The sequence below is a fragment of the Rousettus aegyptiacus genome, unplaced genomic scaffold (genome assembly GCF_014176215.1).
Source record: "Rousettus aegyptiacus isolate mRouAeg1 unplaced genomic scaffold, mRouAeg1.p scaffold_m13_p_13, whole genome shotgun sequence".
NCBI classification, from domain to species: domain Eukaryota; kingdom Metazoa; phylum Chordata; class Mammalia; order Chiroptera; family Pteropodidae; genus Rousettus; species Rousettus aegyptiacus.
Window position 1 is genome coordinate 40,152,114 of NW_023416288.1, and position 15,347 is coordinate 40,167,460.

At 34.2% G+C, this 15,347-nt stretch overlaps 1 protein-coding gene across 1 annotated transcript in view; it reads right to left on the minus strand.

Moving 5' to 3' along the window:
* The window catches only part of DPY19L2 (dpy-19 like 2), a 53,652-nt gene that overhangs the window by 24,693 nt on the left and 13,612 nt on the right, over positions 1-15,347 (minus strand). The window contains exons 6-12 of the mRNA XM_036230471.1: positions 14,314-14,407; positions 12,649-12,706; positions 11,011-11,102; positions 9,083-9,182; positions 5,266-5,343; positions 4,403-4,489; positions 1,227-1,286 (exon numbers count right to left, since the gene is read on the minus strand). Of these exons, the coding sequence (XP_036086364.1) occupies positions 1,227-1,286; positions 4,403-4,489; positions 5,266-5,343; positions 9,083-9,182; positions 11,011-11,102; positions 12,649-12,706; positions 14,314-14,407 (569 nt within the window). The remainder of the gene's footprint in view (positions 1-1,226; positions 1,287-4,402; positions 4,490-5,265; positions 5,344-9,082; positions 9,183-11,010; positions 11,103-12,648; positions 12,707-14,313; positions 14,408-15,347) is intronic.

The following is a 15,347-nucleotide window of genomic DNA, read 5'->3' on the forward strand; positions in this document are numbered from 1 at the left end:
TGATTTGTTTCTCCCTTTTGCAAAAGACTGACTGTATCAATTATACCAGTTTCAAAACAAGCTGAATATTCATTATATCCCTCCTGAGAAGTTTCTTTGAAATTCTTGAGTTGAAAGCTTAGGTTAACTTTTATTTTTTCCAGTCTAAACTGAAAATATTTAAAACAATAAATTTTCCTCTCACCACAGCTTTGGCAGAATTCCCTAAATATCTATGGACTCTGTTCTATTTTTTAATAGTTTGTAATTGAAATTTTGACTTTCTTTTGAGCTCAGTTATTAAATGAAATTTTTAAATTCTCCATTGATTTCTTGTTTAATCCTTTTATAAAAACAATCATTACCATTTTTTCTGAAGTAAAAAAAATCATATATCAAAGGTCATGTCAATAACTTAAGTGTACAAAATATTTCTACATTTTCACCATAAAGAATGGGAAAATGCCTCAAGCAATGAGAAATTGGCAATTAATCCCATTTTTTCTCTTTTGTATTTTGAGTAGAAGCCTACTTACTTTACCAAAAGTTTTTCAGTTTTGCCTGATCACTATACAATATGTAATCACATAGTTCTTCAATACGATGGGCTTTATTTTTTAATAGAAATAAATCAAAGACCCAGAGAAAAAGAAAGAATGTCATCTGCTGATATTATGATGATTAGTAACTGTAGCGCCTACGCAATGATATACTTACTTTACCTGGAAACAAAACCCACCAACACAAAGGTAACACGGGCCATCCATTTGCAAATTTGGGAATAAGCCAAACAAAGATTAGTAAGATGAAATAGTAAGGAAAATGTTAAAACGACAAAAATACTAGAGTCTAAAGTTGGAAGCAGAAGGGAAAATAGATAATGGACGGATGTAGAGGAAAGAAAACGGGAAAGTGGGCACAGAACTACAAACCCGGTTATCGTGAAGAGAAGGTTAGTAAATGTAAAGAGAGGCACTCAAGGTAAACAGAAATGAATGTCAAAGGCAACATAGTCAGGGTACGGTGGAATGAAAAGCAAGGAAGAACGAACTGAGGGTGGCAGTGGAATGAATGAATGGATTTCTTAAACATGACCTGTAGATGTCACTCAGGCCTAATTCCCACCTTACGCAAGTAGCTACGTGTAGGACTTCTTAACTCTACATCAGTCGATTTTGAAGTATATTACCTTATTTAGTTTATAGAAATGAGTCTGAAGAAATTGTATCAAAAATGTTGAATCTTACCCAAAAGTTGAGTTCAGATACTCCCAGTCTTTGAATTTTATATCTCTTCAAAATTATCACCTAAAATACACATTATACAATATGAAGCAAATGAAATTAACATTTATATTTTATAGGACTTATATGTTTCTAAAATGACACCGTCACCCACTTCTATCTTGGCTACCGCCAGCCATTTTCCTTCTTAATTGTTGATTTTTCAGATTTAAACACGGCAAAATTTCCTCGGGGTGAGAGCTCAGTGTCTTGTGTGCTAAGAAGTTGCCCCCAGAATCAAGTTAATTCTTCGCTGAGTTACTCGGGATGTTTCACGCAGGGCAGCTTCTCTGAGGAGGTATGTAATGTATGTATGGATGGTGTCTCCGTGCAAGTGTATGTGTAAGTTACCCAGCCAAGTTAGTGGTCTAAGTTAACATGAAAATCCTCTCACTCCAAACGCCTAAACATTTTTAAATGTTTTTAAAAAGTCTAACTGACCTTTAAAGAAAAAAATAAAAAGGAACTTCCCAGATGCCAGAGGGGAAAAAAAAGAGATTACAACTATGTGCTATTATTAAAAAGGAGGGTAGCAGAAAAGGGCTTGGAACTATGAAAGGTAAGAAATTGGGACTGAGACCCTTATACAAAGCCAGTGTACTCAAAAACCATGCCGTCAGTGTTACGAATGGAATGTTTAAGTCCCCCCCCCCCCCAAATTCATGCATTGAAGCTCTAACCTCCAATGTGAAATACCGGGGGTGGAACCTTGGGGAGTTAATTGGATTCCTAATAAATAGGATTAGTGCCCTTATAAGAGATCATCATGAGACCGATGATCTCCCTCTCCCTCTCCCTCTCTCTCTCTCTCTCTCTCTCTCTCTCTCTCTCTCTCTCTCTACCATGTGAGGATACAGTGAAAGCATCTGTCTACACATAAAAAGGACGGCCTCGTCAAGAACCTACGCAGCTGGCGCTTTGATCTTGAACTTCCCAGCTTCTGGAAACGTGAGAAGTACCCCACCCAGCCTATGGTAGTTTCGTGATAGCAGCACCTCTAGCTCCCATTTCCAGTGCCCTTCATTTACCTAGAGCCACGGCGACATCTAACACGTCCCTTCCATCTGAAGGACCTCCTTTAACATTTCTTTTAATGCAAATCTAGTTATGAAGTCTTTATTTTGCCTTCATATTTGAATCATGTTTGCTAGGTATGGAATTGCAGATTGACAGTATTTTTCCTTCAAGTATTTAAAAAGTGTTGCTTAACTGTCTGGCTGCTTGGAATTTTCTTATGAAAAATCTGATTTTGTTCTTCTACATTTAACACGTCTTATTTATTCGGTCTTCTCTTTATCACTGATTGTGAGCAATTTGATTATAATATGCCTTACTACCGCTGTCTTGAATTTGGAATTCATTAAAATTCTTCATTTCTGAGTTAATCGTTTTCATCAGATTTCCACCAAAAAAAAATTTGGCCATTATTTCTTAAAGTATTTTTCTACTTCCTCCCAACTCCACTCATTTAGACATATACTTTACTTTTCCTATATGAACTGTAAATGAGGGACTGGGAAAATACCATTTGGCCATCCCTGTCGAATCAATGAACCTGGTCCGAAGCACCGATGGCTGCTGTTATAAAAAAAGAGGCACCACACATCATGTGCCTCTTGATGCTAAAGGGATCAAACCTTCATCTGTCCTAGTTTTAAATCAATCATTAACATAATTACAGAAGACAAAGGAAGATGTAAAGCTATACCATAAGAATTCAAAGAGCAAAATCTAGACCATATAATCCACTATATGTTTAATGACCCAGACACTGAAAAAATACATTTCCTGGGCATAGAAACAGGCAGATATATAAAAAACCTGTATAAAAATAGAAAGTTAAGTGATTAACCTAGGAGTGATTATCGGAGTCAAGGCAATAATTGTTGTTTTAGAGGATGGTTGGAACAGTTCTGATTTTGACTTGATGGTAGTTTAAGTATATTTGCCAAATAACAATTCACTACTAAGTACTTATTAGTACTAGTCAGCACTGTCAGCACATAAAAAAAATTGTTGTATACAGTCATTCTACATCTGTGTATATTTCAAAATAAAATAATTTTTCTAAAAAGAGGCAGATGAGCACACTATTACAAGTCCACTATCTTATAACGCTGAAAAACTCTGATGAAATGTTGTAAAGAAAAAACTCTAGGTTTTTTGTTTTTTGTTTTTTTTTTAGAGACAGAAAGAGGAGGGAGAAAAAAAGGTGTGGAAAGCAAAAATGTTAAAACATAAGAGCAATCCAAATAGATTCGATCAATACACCATACATGAAAAAGTGCTGTAATCTGATATTACTGTGCTCGGTATCATTTCTAATCATTGTAGAAAGAGCACATCCCAGAACTATTCCATTACAGGTTTTAGTTTATGAGTATCAGAAGTGTGACTGTAAAGCAATAAAACTAATTTACTGAACCATCGTTCCAAATATACATCTAAACAAGTTAGTCAATGAAAGTAAGTCACATGAGGAGACTATACACTTGTTCCAATTGTGTTGCCATTGCTCAAAACGGTTTAGAACGTCTCTGTCTAAACCGCCTTCAAACATTATTTAGTTATGGGTGCAAGAAAATAGGTCTTATTACTTTAACGTCACACCACATTTTGATCCGGATCTGTAGTACCCAGTGCCATCACCCACCTTATTCACAAGACTTTAGTCGTTTCCAAAAATCAAATCCGCCCTTGAAAGATGAAGATTTGCCACCACTGAGGATAGTCAAAAGAATGTGCCACAGTCTGTGAAGGCAAATCAGAGGAGTTCCAAAAACGTTTTTGAGCAATGGCAGTTGTCACTGCAATAAGGATTTAGCCTACTGAAGTGACTCAGAAGGAAATAACTAATTTTATCATAAATTACAGCATATTTTAAACGTAAATCTTACTCTTATAATTGTTTTTTAAAATATTTACTTGAGCATTGCCTTAAAAAGTAGACTTTGAACAATGTTTTGTTTTTTTTTTTGTCCAAGGATGAAACAGAGAATAGGTGTTATTTGGGAGAAACTTTTTCATGTGAATAATAATCGGGAAAGGGCCCTATTTATTCTTCTAAACTTGTATCGGGTGGATTCAACCTGCTATTTGACAGGTTAAAGAAAATCTTTTTGAGCCTAACAGACACTTACCCATGTCATTAACAAAGATGAAGAATAATAAGAAGATAAATACATTGGATTTCCAAACATCAACACAAAACAAAGGAGAACTGAAATCTGAAAATTGAAGAAAAGAAATGCATGTTTTATTATTATTAGATATATAGCATAACGCGTACTTCGTCTATAGGCACACGGAGATTTCTAAGACAGATTTTATTTGCATAAATAAGATTAATAAATAACTCTTGGCCATCTGATAATAGAACTTCGACACTGATAGGTTCTAAGTATTTTCAACACCATAAATTCTACATAAGGAATTTAATTTTTTCTATCTGCTACTTGGTATAAATGAAGTGGGAAAAAATATTGTTTCTACTAATTCAATAATGGAGTAATATAATAATGCTTAGTTATAAGTATTAATTTTTAATCTTATATTTGTTGGATTACTTGAGGATTTCTATCATCAACGAAGCTTTAAGATGTTATCTAGAAGATATTTATTTTTATGTACTTAAGGAGATGTATTTAGAAACTAAGATAAAAACGAAAATGCAAAAATATAAAATTTACAGAGTGCTATGCTCATGCGCACATTTCAGGTCTGAGGGAGAAAAGGTAGTTTCAAAAACAGTGAAAACAATAATAAATAAAGCATAAAAATAAAAAGTTTCAGAGTGAAAGACATCTATATTATAGTTTAAAGGATATGTGATAACATGGTATCTACAATGCACATTTCCTGTTTTCCTTCTGCATAGCATCAAAATCATATGTATTAAATGCTACTTGAGTGAAGGGACCCCATAAAACAGAATAAATTCTATTTTATAAACCCTGAGATCTTATTTTAATATTTGACTTATAAATACAAAAAAAAATGTTACCATGTTCATATAAATGATCTTCTGAAATTTGCTTGGCTCAATGTACCCCACAACATACATAGGAAACAATGAGGCTATCTAAAATAAAAAAAAAAAATACAAAAAAAAAAGCCAAAGTGAATATGAATGTAGACAACAAACACTTCATTACTCATAAGCAAAGTGAATGTAAGGGGAGAGTTATATTTCTAATAATGATAGCTGAAGTAATTTCAACCACCTTTTTACTGAGAACTAGAATAGCTAGGGAGAATAACTGTGTAAAAGCCACAGATTACTAACAAGGCGAAAAAAGGATTAGGTAGCTAAAACCAGAGAAAAGATGGAAATGTACAGAGATGAGCATGACATTTTGGATCACTTTTCTCCCAAAAGCGTCCACCAATTCCAACAGCAGCAGATGCCTGCAAGTTGAGTGAGATTCCTACAGAGCAGCAGTGAGGGCAAATGTAGAATGAGATCCCTGATAAGTCCTGAGGCTTTGTTTTGGGGCTTCAGAGGAGTATATTGTCTGAGAGAATCAAGCAGCCTCCAGAAAGGCTGAAGCCCACCTTTGAAGTATCTCATTCTCAAATTGCATGAGGGTGATTCAAGATTGTTAGTAACTTCATTTGTCTGCTGGAAGAAAATTTAATCTTCTCTGGAAGATGTAAATATCAACCTAGTCTCAAATTAACAATGTTCAACATAACTAACTAGATACAGGAAGAGATAAGAAATTATCACAAACACAACAGAAACAGATACATAAAGAGTCTAGTTCAGGAGTCAGCAAACTTTTTATGTAAAAAGCCAGATAATTATTATGTTACACTTTGTGGGCCACATATAGTCTTTACTGTATACCGTAAGTCTTCACTGAACATCGTCGATAAGTTCTGTGACTTTAAGTAAAACGACATATAATGAAAACAATTTTACTATAGACTAATTGATATAAACAGAGTTAAGTTCTTATGGAATCTCATCAATGTTATAACAAAGCAAAATTGAATGAAATGACATTATTCCAGGACCTGCTGATTATTCCTGTATTTTTTTAAACAATACTTTAAAAATGTAAAAACCACTCCTAGTTCACAAGTCATTCAAAAAGGTATCTGGGATCATGAGACACAGACCTTCCATTTAACACGTGCAGAGAAGTAACAGGCAGGATCGGAAATTTCAGGAGACAACAGGACAGAACCAAATTGAAAACGCACACCTAGATATTACAATGACCGATATTAAGAAGTCAAAGATGAGTTTAACAGCAGGTTAAACACAGTCAGACGAAGAAGTGACAAACTGAAAGATAAGTCAGAAAAAAAAAAATCTATAAGAAAGCATAAGATGACAAAGGGTTAAAAAAATATGAAAAAATATGAGAGATATAGAGCATTCAGGGTAAAGATCTAATACATTTTACTTTACATCTCAGAAAGGGATAAGAAAATTAAGTAAAAACTATATTTAAAGAGATTTTATCTGAGAGGTTCCCAAAATTTATATAAGAAATTAAGCACTGATTCATAAAATATTATAAACCCCAAACAAGGAATAAGTTAAAACAAACAAACCTGACCACGCTTAAGCATATCATTGTAAAAACTGCTCAAAGCAAAAAGCAAAGAGAAAACTCTTAAAAAGAGACAGAGACTCATTTTAAGACTAACTATAAAGGTGCAATAATCAAAACAGCATGGTATTGGCGAAACAAGAGACAGTTGATCAATGGAATAAGAGTCCAGAAACAGATCCACACAGTTACAGAGAACCAAGCTTTGATAAAGGAGCAAAAGTCATTCAGTGGAGAACGACAGTCTTAACAAATAGTGCTGGAACACTTGGACATCCATGCACAAAATAATCGATCTAAGTCTCATAGATGTTATACATTTCAAAAAAAAAATCAACTCAAAATGTATCTTAGCCTTAAACGTAGAACATAAACCACAAAAGTTCTGAAAGATAACACAGGAGAAAATTTAGGTGAACTTGTTTGAGGATGAGTTTTTAGATATAACATCAAAAGCAGGATCCATGAAAGAAAAAAAATGATAAATTAGAATTATTTATAATTAAAAACTTTAGCTCTGCAAATGACACTATTAAGGAAATTAAAAGGCAAGCCAGAAACTGCAAGAAAAGCCTTGCAAAACCCGTATCTGACCAAGGTCTGGTAGGCAAAATATACTAAGAACTCTTAATAGAACTACCGTATGATCCGGCAACCCAACTTCTGGGTATGTATCCAAAGAAAATGAAAATAATATCGAAGAGACATCTGCACTTCCATGCTTACTGCATCATTCACAACAGCCAAGTGTCTGTTAACGAATGAATGGATAAAGAAGATGTGATATAGGTATATGAATTTTATTCAGCCATGAGAATAAAGGCAATCAACATACGGCGGACCTTGAGGGCATTATGCTAAGTGAGAATAGTCAGACAGAGGAAGACAAACACTGTATGATCTCACTGGTAGAAACAGAGAGTTGAACGGCGGTGACTAGAGGATAGGGACCAGGGGAGTACGAGAAATGCTGTTTAAGGGCACACATTCGCAACTAGATGAGTACAGTCGGGAGCTCTAACGCACAACATACTCATTATAGTCAGAACTGTATTATATACTTTAAAGTTGCTAAGAGATTAGCTCTTAAATGCTCTCACCACAAGAAAGAAAGAATAATTATGTGACTGAAATCTGATGATAATCGGGTGGTAATCATATCATAACATAACGATGTGTAATCAGCAGGCTGTACACCTTAAACTTAAATAATGTGATATGTCAATTATATCTCAATTAAAATAGACAAAGAGAACACTAAAAGCCTGGCACATCTTTTAAGTGGGTAGAAATCGTTAAAGCAATATCAAAATTACCAAAGAGCCATCTATTTAAACAGTTTCATCAGCACCGCAGGACTACTACATCTGCTTGTCACAAGGATGTGACACACGTGAGAAATCTATTCTACTATGGTGGCATGTGCAAATAATGAAAACCAGAAAATTTCTCTGTTATACCTGAAAAGGCCAATTATTAGGAAGTAAAGCAGAGGGAATATTTTAAACATGCTTTAAACATGCAGCACCAGTTAAGTTGAGGTTATAATTTCATTATTTTTAGACAAATGACAGCACAAGCCTTCTTGGCAGAATTTCTCACTGCCAATAAAGGGCAGAATTATTATCAGTGTTTGTTAGTTAGAAAGGAGTTCTAACGGGAAATCTCAATATCATGAAATTTCATCATAATTGACCTCTTACTCTCTGCTTCCCCAGCTCAGTTTCTTACTATTGATTACTTTGTTGTTTGGGGAAACAGGATATGGTCTCAATTAACTTAAGTAATATCACAATTCAAGATCTGAAAAATGGTGTCCAGTGTGATTCTGCTCTTCAGACAAAAAGCCAATATTCAGCTGGATTAAGCAGAAACTCCCTACCATGAAGAGTAGAAATGGCTCTTATTATGTTGTATAGCTTGGCACCCAAAATAATCCGTATGGTGAAAGAAAATCTACAGGCAGCTTTATAGCGACCATTTCAAATACCTACAAGAAAAATTGTGAATTTAAATAATAGAAAAAATTCTATTGCCTGTTTACCATTAATATCTGCCTAACTAACCAATACTCTAACAGAATGTAGAATTATACAGTTGTTGTTGTTTTTTCGAATCACACATACATGTCGACTTTATAATTACGCCATATATTGAAAATCTATTAGGGCAGAAACATAATCACATTTTAAAATGTATATGGAAACAACCAAGTACACCTTGGATTGAACCTAGACTAGTTTAAAAGCATCTTACCTGTGTAAAAAGTATAAACTGAGCGAATTGCCAAGGAAGCATAAAGGCGACGTTGGAGAGACAGAGGGCCATAAAATGCCTTCTGTTATTGTTCGAGGTCCTTAAGGGAGAGAATCGACACCCATAAGTTCCGCCATAAAAGCAGCCAGCCTATCACTAAGCGAAAAAGGCCAATCGCAAAGTGGCCAGACCTAATGATCCTCTTATCTTTAAGACGACAAAAGATAGTTAACTTTTAAAAGCGCATTACAGTAACTTAAAATACTACTTAAACTATACAAATGCTCAGCGTAAAACAATCAATATTAGAGCTTTATAAATAAAATATCATACCTAGTTTATCAGTAACTAAAATATTTTAAACGAAAAATTTTATTTTCCTCTAACCGAGCATGACATTAGAAATTTAACACTCCAGCAAGAGGGTCAGAAAACGGAATGAGAATGGACACCTCCAGATGTTTACCCTACGTGAGCAGCAGCGTCGTTTACATGCCGCTATTTTTATGTTTTAAAAAGGAGCGGAGAGAAGTGTTAAGTGCTGGCAAAGTAATAAATTAACAACTATGAGGAAGTTTAAAAAAAAAATTTAAATGACTAAAAAAGCATAATTGTGGACTACGGTCAAACTACTGCATAGTAAAGTTTAAAATGCCCGTTCTACAATTACGAAACATATCAGCAACTAACACCTTCACCACAGAAGACTTTAGTACCTTTTAGAATATGAAAAAAGAAATGCAAACATTTTGCATAAATAATAAACCTATAACTATTCTTTTTGCAAAGGTTATATTGGATTTTGATAAATCCTTGTACTAGGGTATATAAATTTTCAAAAGCAAGATTTTAAATGTTCGTGTTAACAATATTATCACAAAATATATTCATTAAGTACTCAAGTTATATTTATCAAACAAAAATTACTTTTGGCAAAGGTACAGAATATATACAGCATATGCATTCAAGGGTATAATCCTAAATGTTCTAATCAACACATTTCATTCCATGAAACCCTGACTCATCAGACTAATATCATTTCAGAAAATAAAAATAGAAAATAAACCATCTTTATAGGCGATTAGGTGGGAATATTTGAGAGAAAGTAAAGTACAGGGCAAAGATAAAAATCTGAATGGAGAACAGAGTCCGAAATCCAAATTCAACCCCAAAATAAACATCGCATAGGTAACAAATCAGGAGTTAGTCTGCTCCTTTCTCGGGGTTGGCAGCCACCCCAGCAGGCCACCATTTACCTTCAAGCTAACATATAAGAGCCTTAAACACTGCTGGACAAGCACACTAGGTGGTCTGTGGTTCAAGGGATAAGTACGGCAAGGACTCTGTTTCCAGTGGTATTTTAATATACTGAGCGTATATGCAGACATTTGTGCATGTGTGCGTGATTGACAGATTTATATTTTAAGAAAGACTTGTACACAAGTGATTTCAATCTGACAGGTACTAGTAAGTGAAGTGTGAGGTTCCTGGGGTTCGGAGAAGATAGCGATCACCATTTCATTCAGTGAGAGAGCTCAAACATTACGAGACTTTTTTCATGAACATACATTAATGCTACATCAAAACAACAGGTCGGAAAGCAATGAGTCAGAGTACATAAGCTTGGAGGGAAAAAAAAAAGTAAGTTTCTTAAAAGCATTTGAATCTTTACCAAGTATATATGTACACTTATATTCCAATTCATTAAAACAAAATTTATTAGTCTAAAACCTGCAGCTTAGACTCCTAAGTGGAAAAAGATTTTTACATAGTATTTTAGGTTATTTTCTTAACCAGACAGTCAATCTATTTTAAAAGTAACTTAAAAAAAGCACCTAAATGTGGTAATTATAACTTAATAGGTTGAAGTATATTTTAAGACATGTAACTCATATTTATTTAGATTTGTTTCATAAGCAAAAAATTACCTGAGTATTAAAGTTAAAATGAACATCTGAAGTACAAGAAATGGATACGAAAAACTTTCCCGGAGAGGCGGTGTCCACATCACACGAGTGGCCTGAAGTCAATAAAAAGCTTTTACTTCACTTTATGTTCCATTGGAATAAACATTATTAGTCTAAAAATCATGCGGGGGCTGGTTTTAATCATGTTCCTGCTAGGCTCATTCCCTTCTGAACGCCTCCCATAGCTTCTCAGTTGTTGGAACTCTCTGTGCAGCCACACAGCCATCAGGGAGAGAGCCGCTAACTAGCAAGTCCGGAGAGAAGTGTTAGGAAACAGGAAGGACCACGCGTTAGGAAACAGGAAACAGGAAGGACCACGCGTTAGGAAACAGGAAGGACTGACAAGATGGTGGGGACAGGAACAGTGAGGATTCTGGGTCTGAAAAACGGGACTCACATTCCGGCTCTGCAGTGACAACCCCGGTGCCGCAAGGCTTTGAGATGTATACACGCCCCCCAAAATATCTAAACAAATGTCATCTAGGACATTCACGAACACCAAGAGGGTTTATACAAGACGAGTTTAACAAGACACGCATTACAGATAATTAAGATTTGTCTCTGAATTTGTGAAGTAGACCTTCGAAAGAGTTAACTATAAATATCTAAAACAACTGGAAGTGTTGGGAATCACTAATGTGATACATATAATAAGTGTTAATTAAATTTTTGTATAGGCTTTAAAACTACTTATAAGACATGAGTGAGATTATAAAAGTTGCATATCAAGAATTCTAAAATTCTAAAAAGAATTTAAACTCTTGCAAGAGTCTTAAAAGTTATTGCTCCTCTTCCAAGCCACCAAAATTATAAGCCTTGTAAGATGAATTATGGTATACATAAAAAAAATCAAGACTTAAAAGCCACTCGTCTGGCTACTTCAAAGTAAAGGTCTTTGTTTCTACATCAATACATAGGAGAATGACGATGCATTTGTTGGTTTTTATATATTTATGATATTTGTGTATCATTTTTATGATTCCCTTGTCTAACAGATATCTTTAAATGAACGAACTATCTACCTTTCACAATAGCAATGGAAAGAGATTCTAACCTAAACAAGCTGTGCCATATTACATATTTTGCTTCCAAAAACTGGCAGATTCTCCCACTTTCCACCGTCACCGGCCTCGGCATCAAACAGAGTGTGGCACATGCGATGTACTCGGTATTTTGTTGGGTGAATTAACCTTATTGTACATAAGTTTCCTGAGCTCTTTCACGGTGGCCCATGACACAGGGGGCTGAATTAGTAATTTCTATTTTAATTCGGCATTTTGCGTTACTGAAAAGGCAACATGATGTAATAGAAAGAATTGAGGCTTTAGAAAGAATAGAGACAGGTGTCAAATGGGAAACCCAGCTTCGTCATGCAGTGAATGTGAAATCCTAGCTAAGTAACTTAACCTCTCTAAATTTCAATTTCATGGCTTCTACTGTGAGGATTACAACCACTTCCCGTAAGGGTTTGGGCAGGAGTAAATGAGATGATGCATATAAAGTACCTCAACTTAACAAGCACTGTATTTCCTTTTTCTACCAAAAAGGTTCCTATACAACCCCTTCTATTTCTTAAAAATTACTTTCTAGAAAACAAACCTCTCCATGGTTGAAAAAGTAGCATAATACTGTAATTAGACCTCCAAGTTGAGTCCCACTGTAAAAACAAATAAGTATATAATCATAATTCACATAAAATAGTTTTTCATAAAATTATCCTAGAATTTAAAACCATATTTAAAATGTCATAGTATTATCATATAATAGTAAAAATTTCAGAAGTGCCCAACCACATAGTTATGGTTTAATCTTAAATGTACAAGCATAAAAAGTGTACATAAAGTAATCTGAATTTTATAATTTATTATATTTAAAATATTTTCTAAATGAAGTATATAAGATGTGAACATAAGATAATATTTGACAAACAAGCTAGCAAGCACTTCAGAGTGTATACTGCATTCTTTGAACATTTGGAATGGAGGCAAATATGTCTCTTTTTAAATTGGATTTCAGTGACTAAGAGAAGAAGACAAGAGTATAACAGTTTCATTTAGCAGTAACTTAGAACTGTCTAAACTACTGCAAGTATTCTGTCCTTGCATTCTAAAGAAACAACATAGAATACAAAATCAGATCAAGGAAGAACCATTTCTTAAAGCTGCCTTTTCTCCGTATATTGTCCATCACTTGGATCCACTCTTGGAAGAAAATAAATATGGTTGAATGATTAAAAAAAAAAAGCAATGAACTTAAAAAACAAAAGAAGCAGAGAAAAGCTAATGAGACGTGATTAATTACTACTAATAAATTTTCACTAAAGGAAATTCAAAGAATGCATTTTGAAAAGTAAGAAATTGAGAAGGAATGTGTGAGAAGCAAGAACAAATACTGCATATAGAAAATTAGGAACATGTGCATAACTTGAAGCGAGATTTGACAACCTAAACCATAAAATAAAAACAAAAAATAATGACTTGACTGATGTGGAGAGGTAACAGGAGCACTAAACTGTGGTAAATAATTATAAGAGGGGATGGGCTATTTTGAGCAAGGTGTTCTTTAACATTTTATTGTTCACCAAAAGAACAGGAATATTTACTTTCCAAGTTAGTACCAGTGGGGGAGAGTGGCTATAGTAAGAAATGCAAAATACCCCCACAAATTCCTATTTCTCTTCTCATAGGCCATAGTTTCCAATATCCTTACTGTTTTAATGAACCTTTATAGCCAACATTTGTTTTATCTACATATCCTTCCTTCTTAAAGACAGAAGCTTAATAATATATTTGGTTTTCCAGAACTATGTAACCAATTTAAAGGAGATGATTACTCTTAGGTGGTTCTACCAATGAAAACTATTAATTTTAAAAAGTTTTACTCTCGTGTAACATTTTTCATACTTGAAAAGGCATAAGAAATACAAACTACTTTCAAAACAGAACATTTTAAAGCCTGCCAACATAATCTTTAAGTAATCCTTTTACCTCAAAATATTGTGATGAGCTTAAATATGTTTTTCCTATATGATATACATATAGAAAAGTGCATAGAAATTTTCAGATAGTTTAAAGAGTAATTATAAAGTGACAGCTCATTTCTGGTTGCATGATACTGAATAAGCTTCTGAAATGTATAAAGAAAATTTACAAACTTTCTTACTGTTAATCAATTAGTTTCACTAAGTATCATCTTTATATAATCAACAAATGTCAGTTGGTCCTTACAACTCCACCGAAAGATGGTTTAATACAGCAGTCTTACCTCAGGTACGAACCATATATGAAGAACAATCCCATCATTATTCCATTTAAAATAAAAATCACACCAACATAAAAGCAAGCAGGGTCTCCCAATCCTTTAAAAAACACAGAGTATTCGGTATTTAATGAATAAATGGCAATACAGTAATTAAACATAATTATCTCAGTGTTTGTAAGCAAGAGCTCATGAATTTGCTGAAAGCATTTGCTTGTCGGATTGCTACTCTATTAAACAGTTACATCAGTACTTCCCCTTACATGAGATATTATTAGTTACTTTCACATTTTATACTTTATTGTGGTTACATTTACACTTTCTCCTAATTAAGTATTATCATACCGCAATAATTATATTGGATGCAGCTACTGCTCAGTGTCTAGAACTGTCTGTACAGTCACTTGGTAAATTACAAAAGAAAATCCATTATATTATTTTTATATTTTGCTGGCTCTCAGGTGAGTAAAATGTGGCACCGGAACTCAAGGATCAGTTTTAGTCTATATGAGATAAGTTAGTTATTTCATCCACTATCAGGTACAGCCAGCACCCTACTACTTAATAAATCCTGTATATAAGACCATATATATATATATATATTACACACATACATATGTATATTTGTATAAAAACTATTCATATATTAACACACAGTCTACTAGGTGCTTTACAGCCTTCATTTCACATAATTATCAAAACACATCTGAGGTTAGTTGGTATGAAAATACTTTTCTTTGATGGTTGAGAAAACGGAGCCGAGAAAATTTAAGTAACTTGCCAAAAGTTCTTCAGTTATTTAGTTATAAAATTTATTGGTGCAGCCTTTGGATTCCTTCTCCTTCTCTGGGCGTTCCTTTCCAGTCCTAATAACTCCTCTCCCTCGACACACCCGCCTCGAGGTCGGACCACCCCGGGCTCCGTCCTGTGCCCTCTCCTTTTCTCAGTCCGTATACTCTTCCAGGAAAGTCCACCACTTCCATGGCTCCAATTATCGTCTACATACAGATGACTCCTAATTTTCTATTCAGCCCAGAATT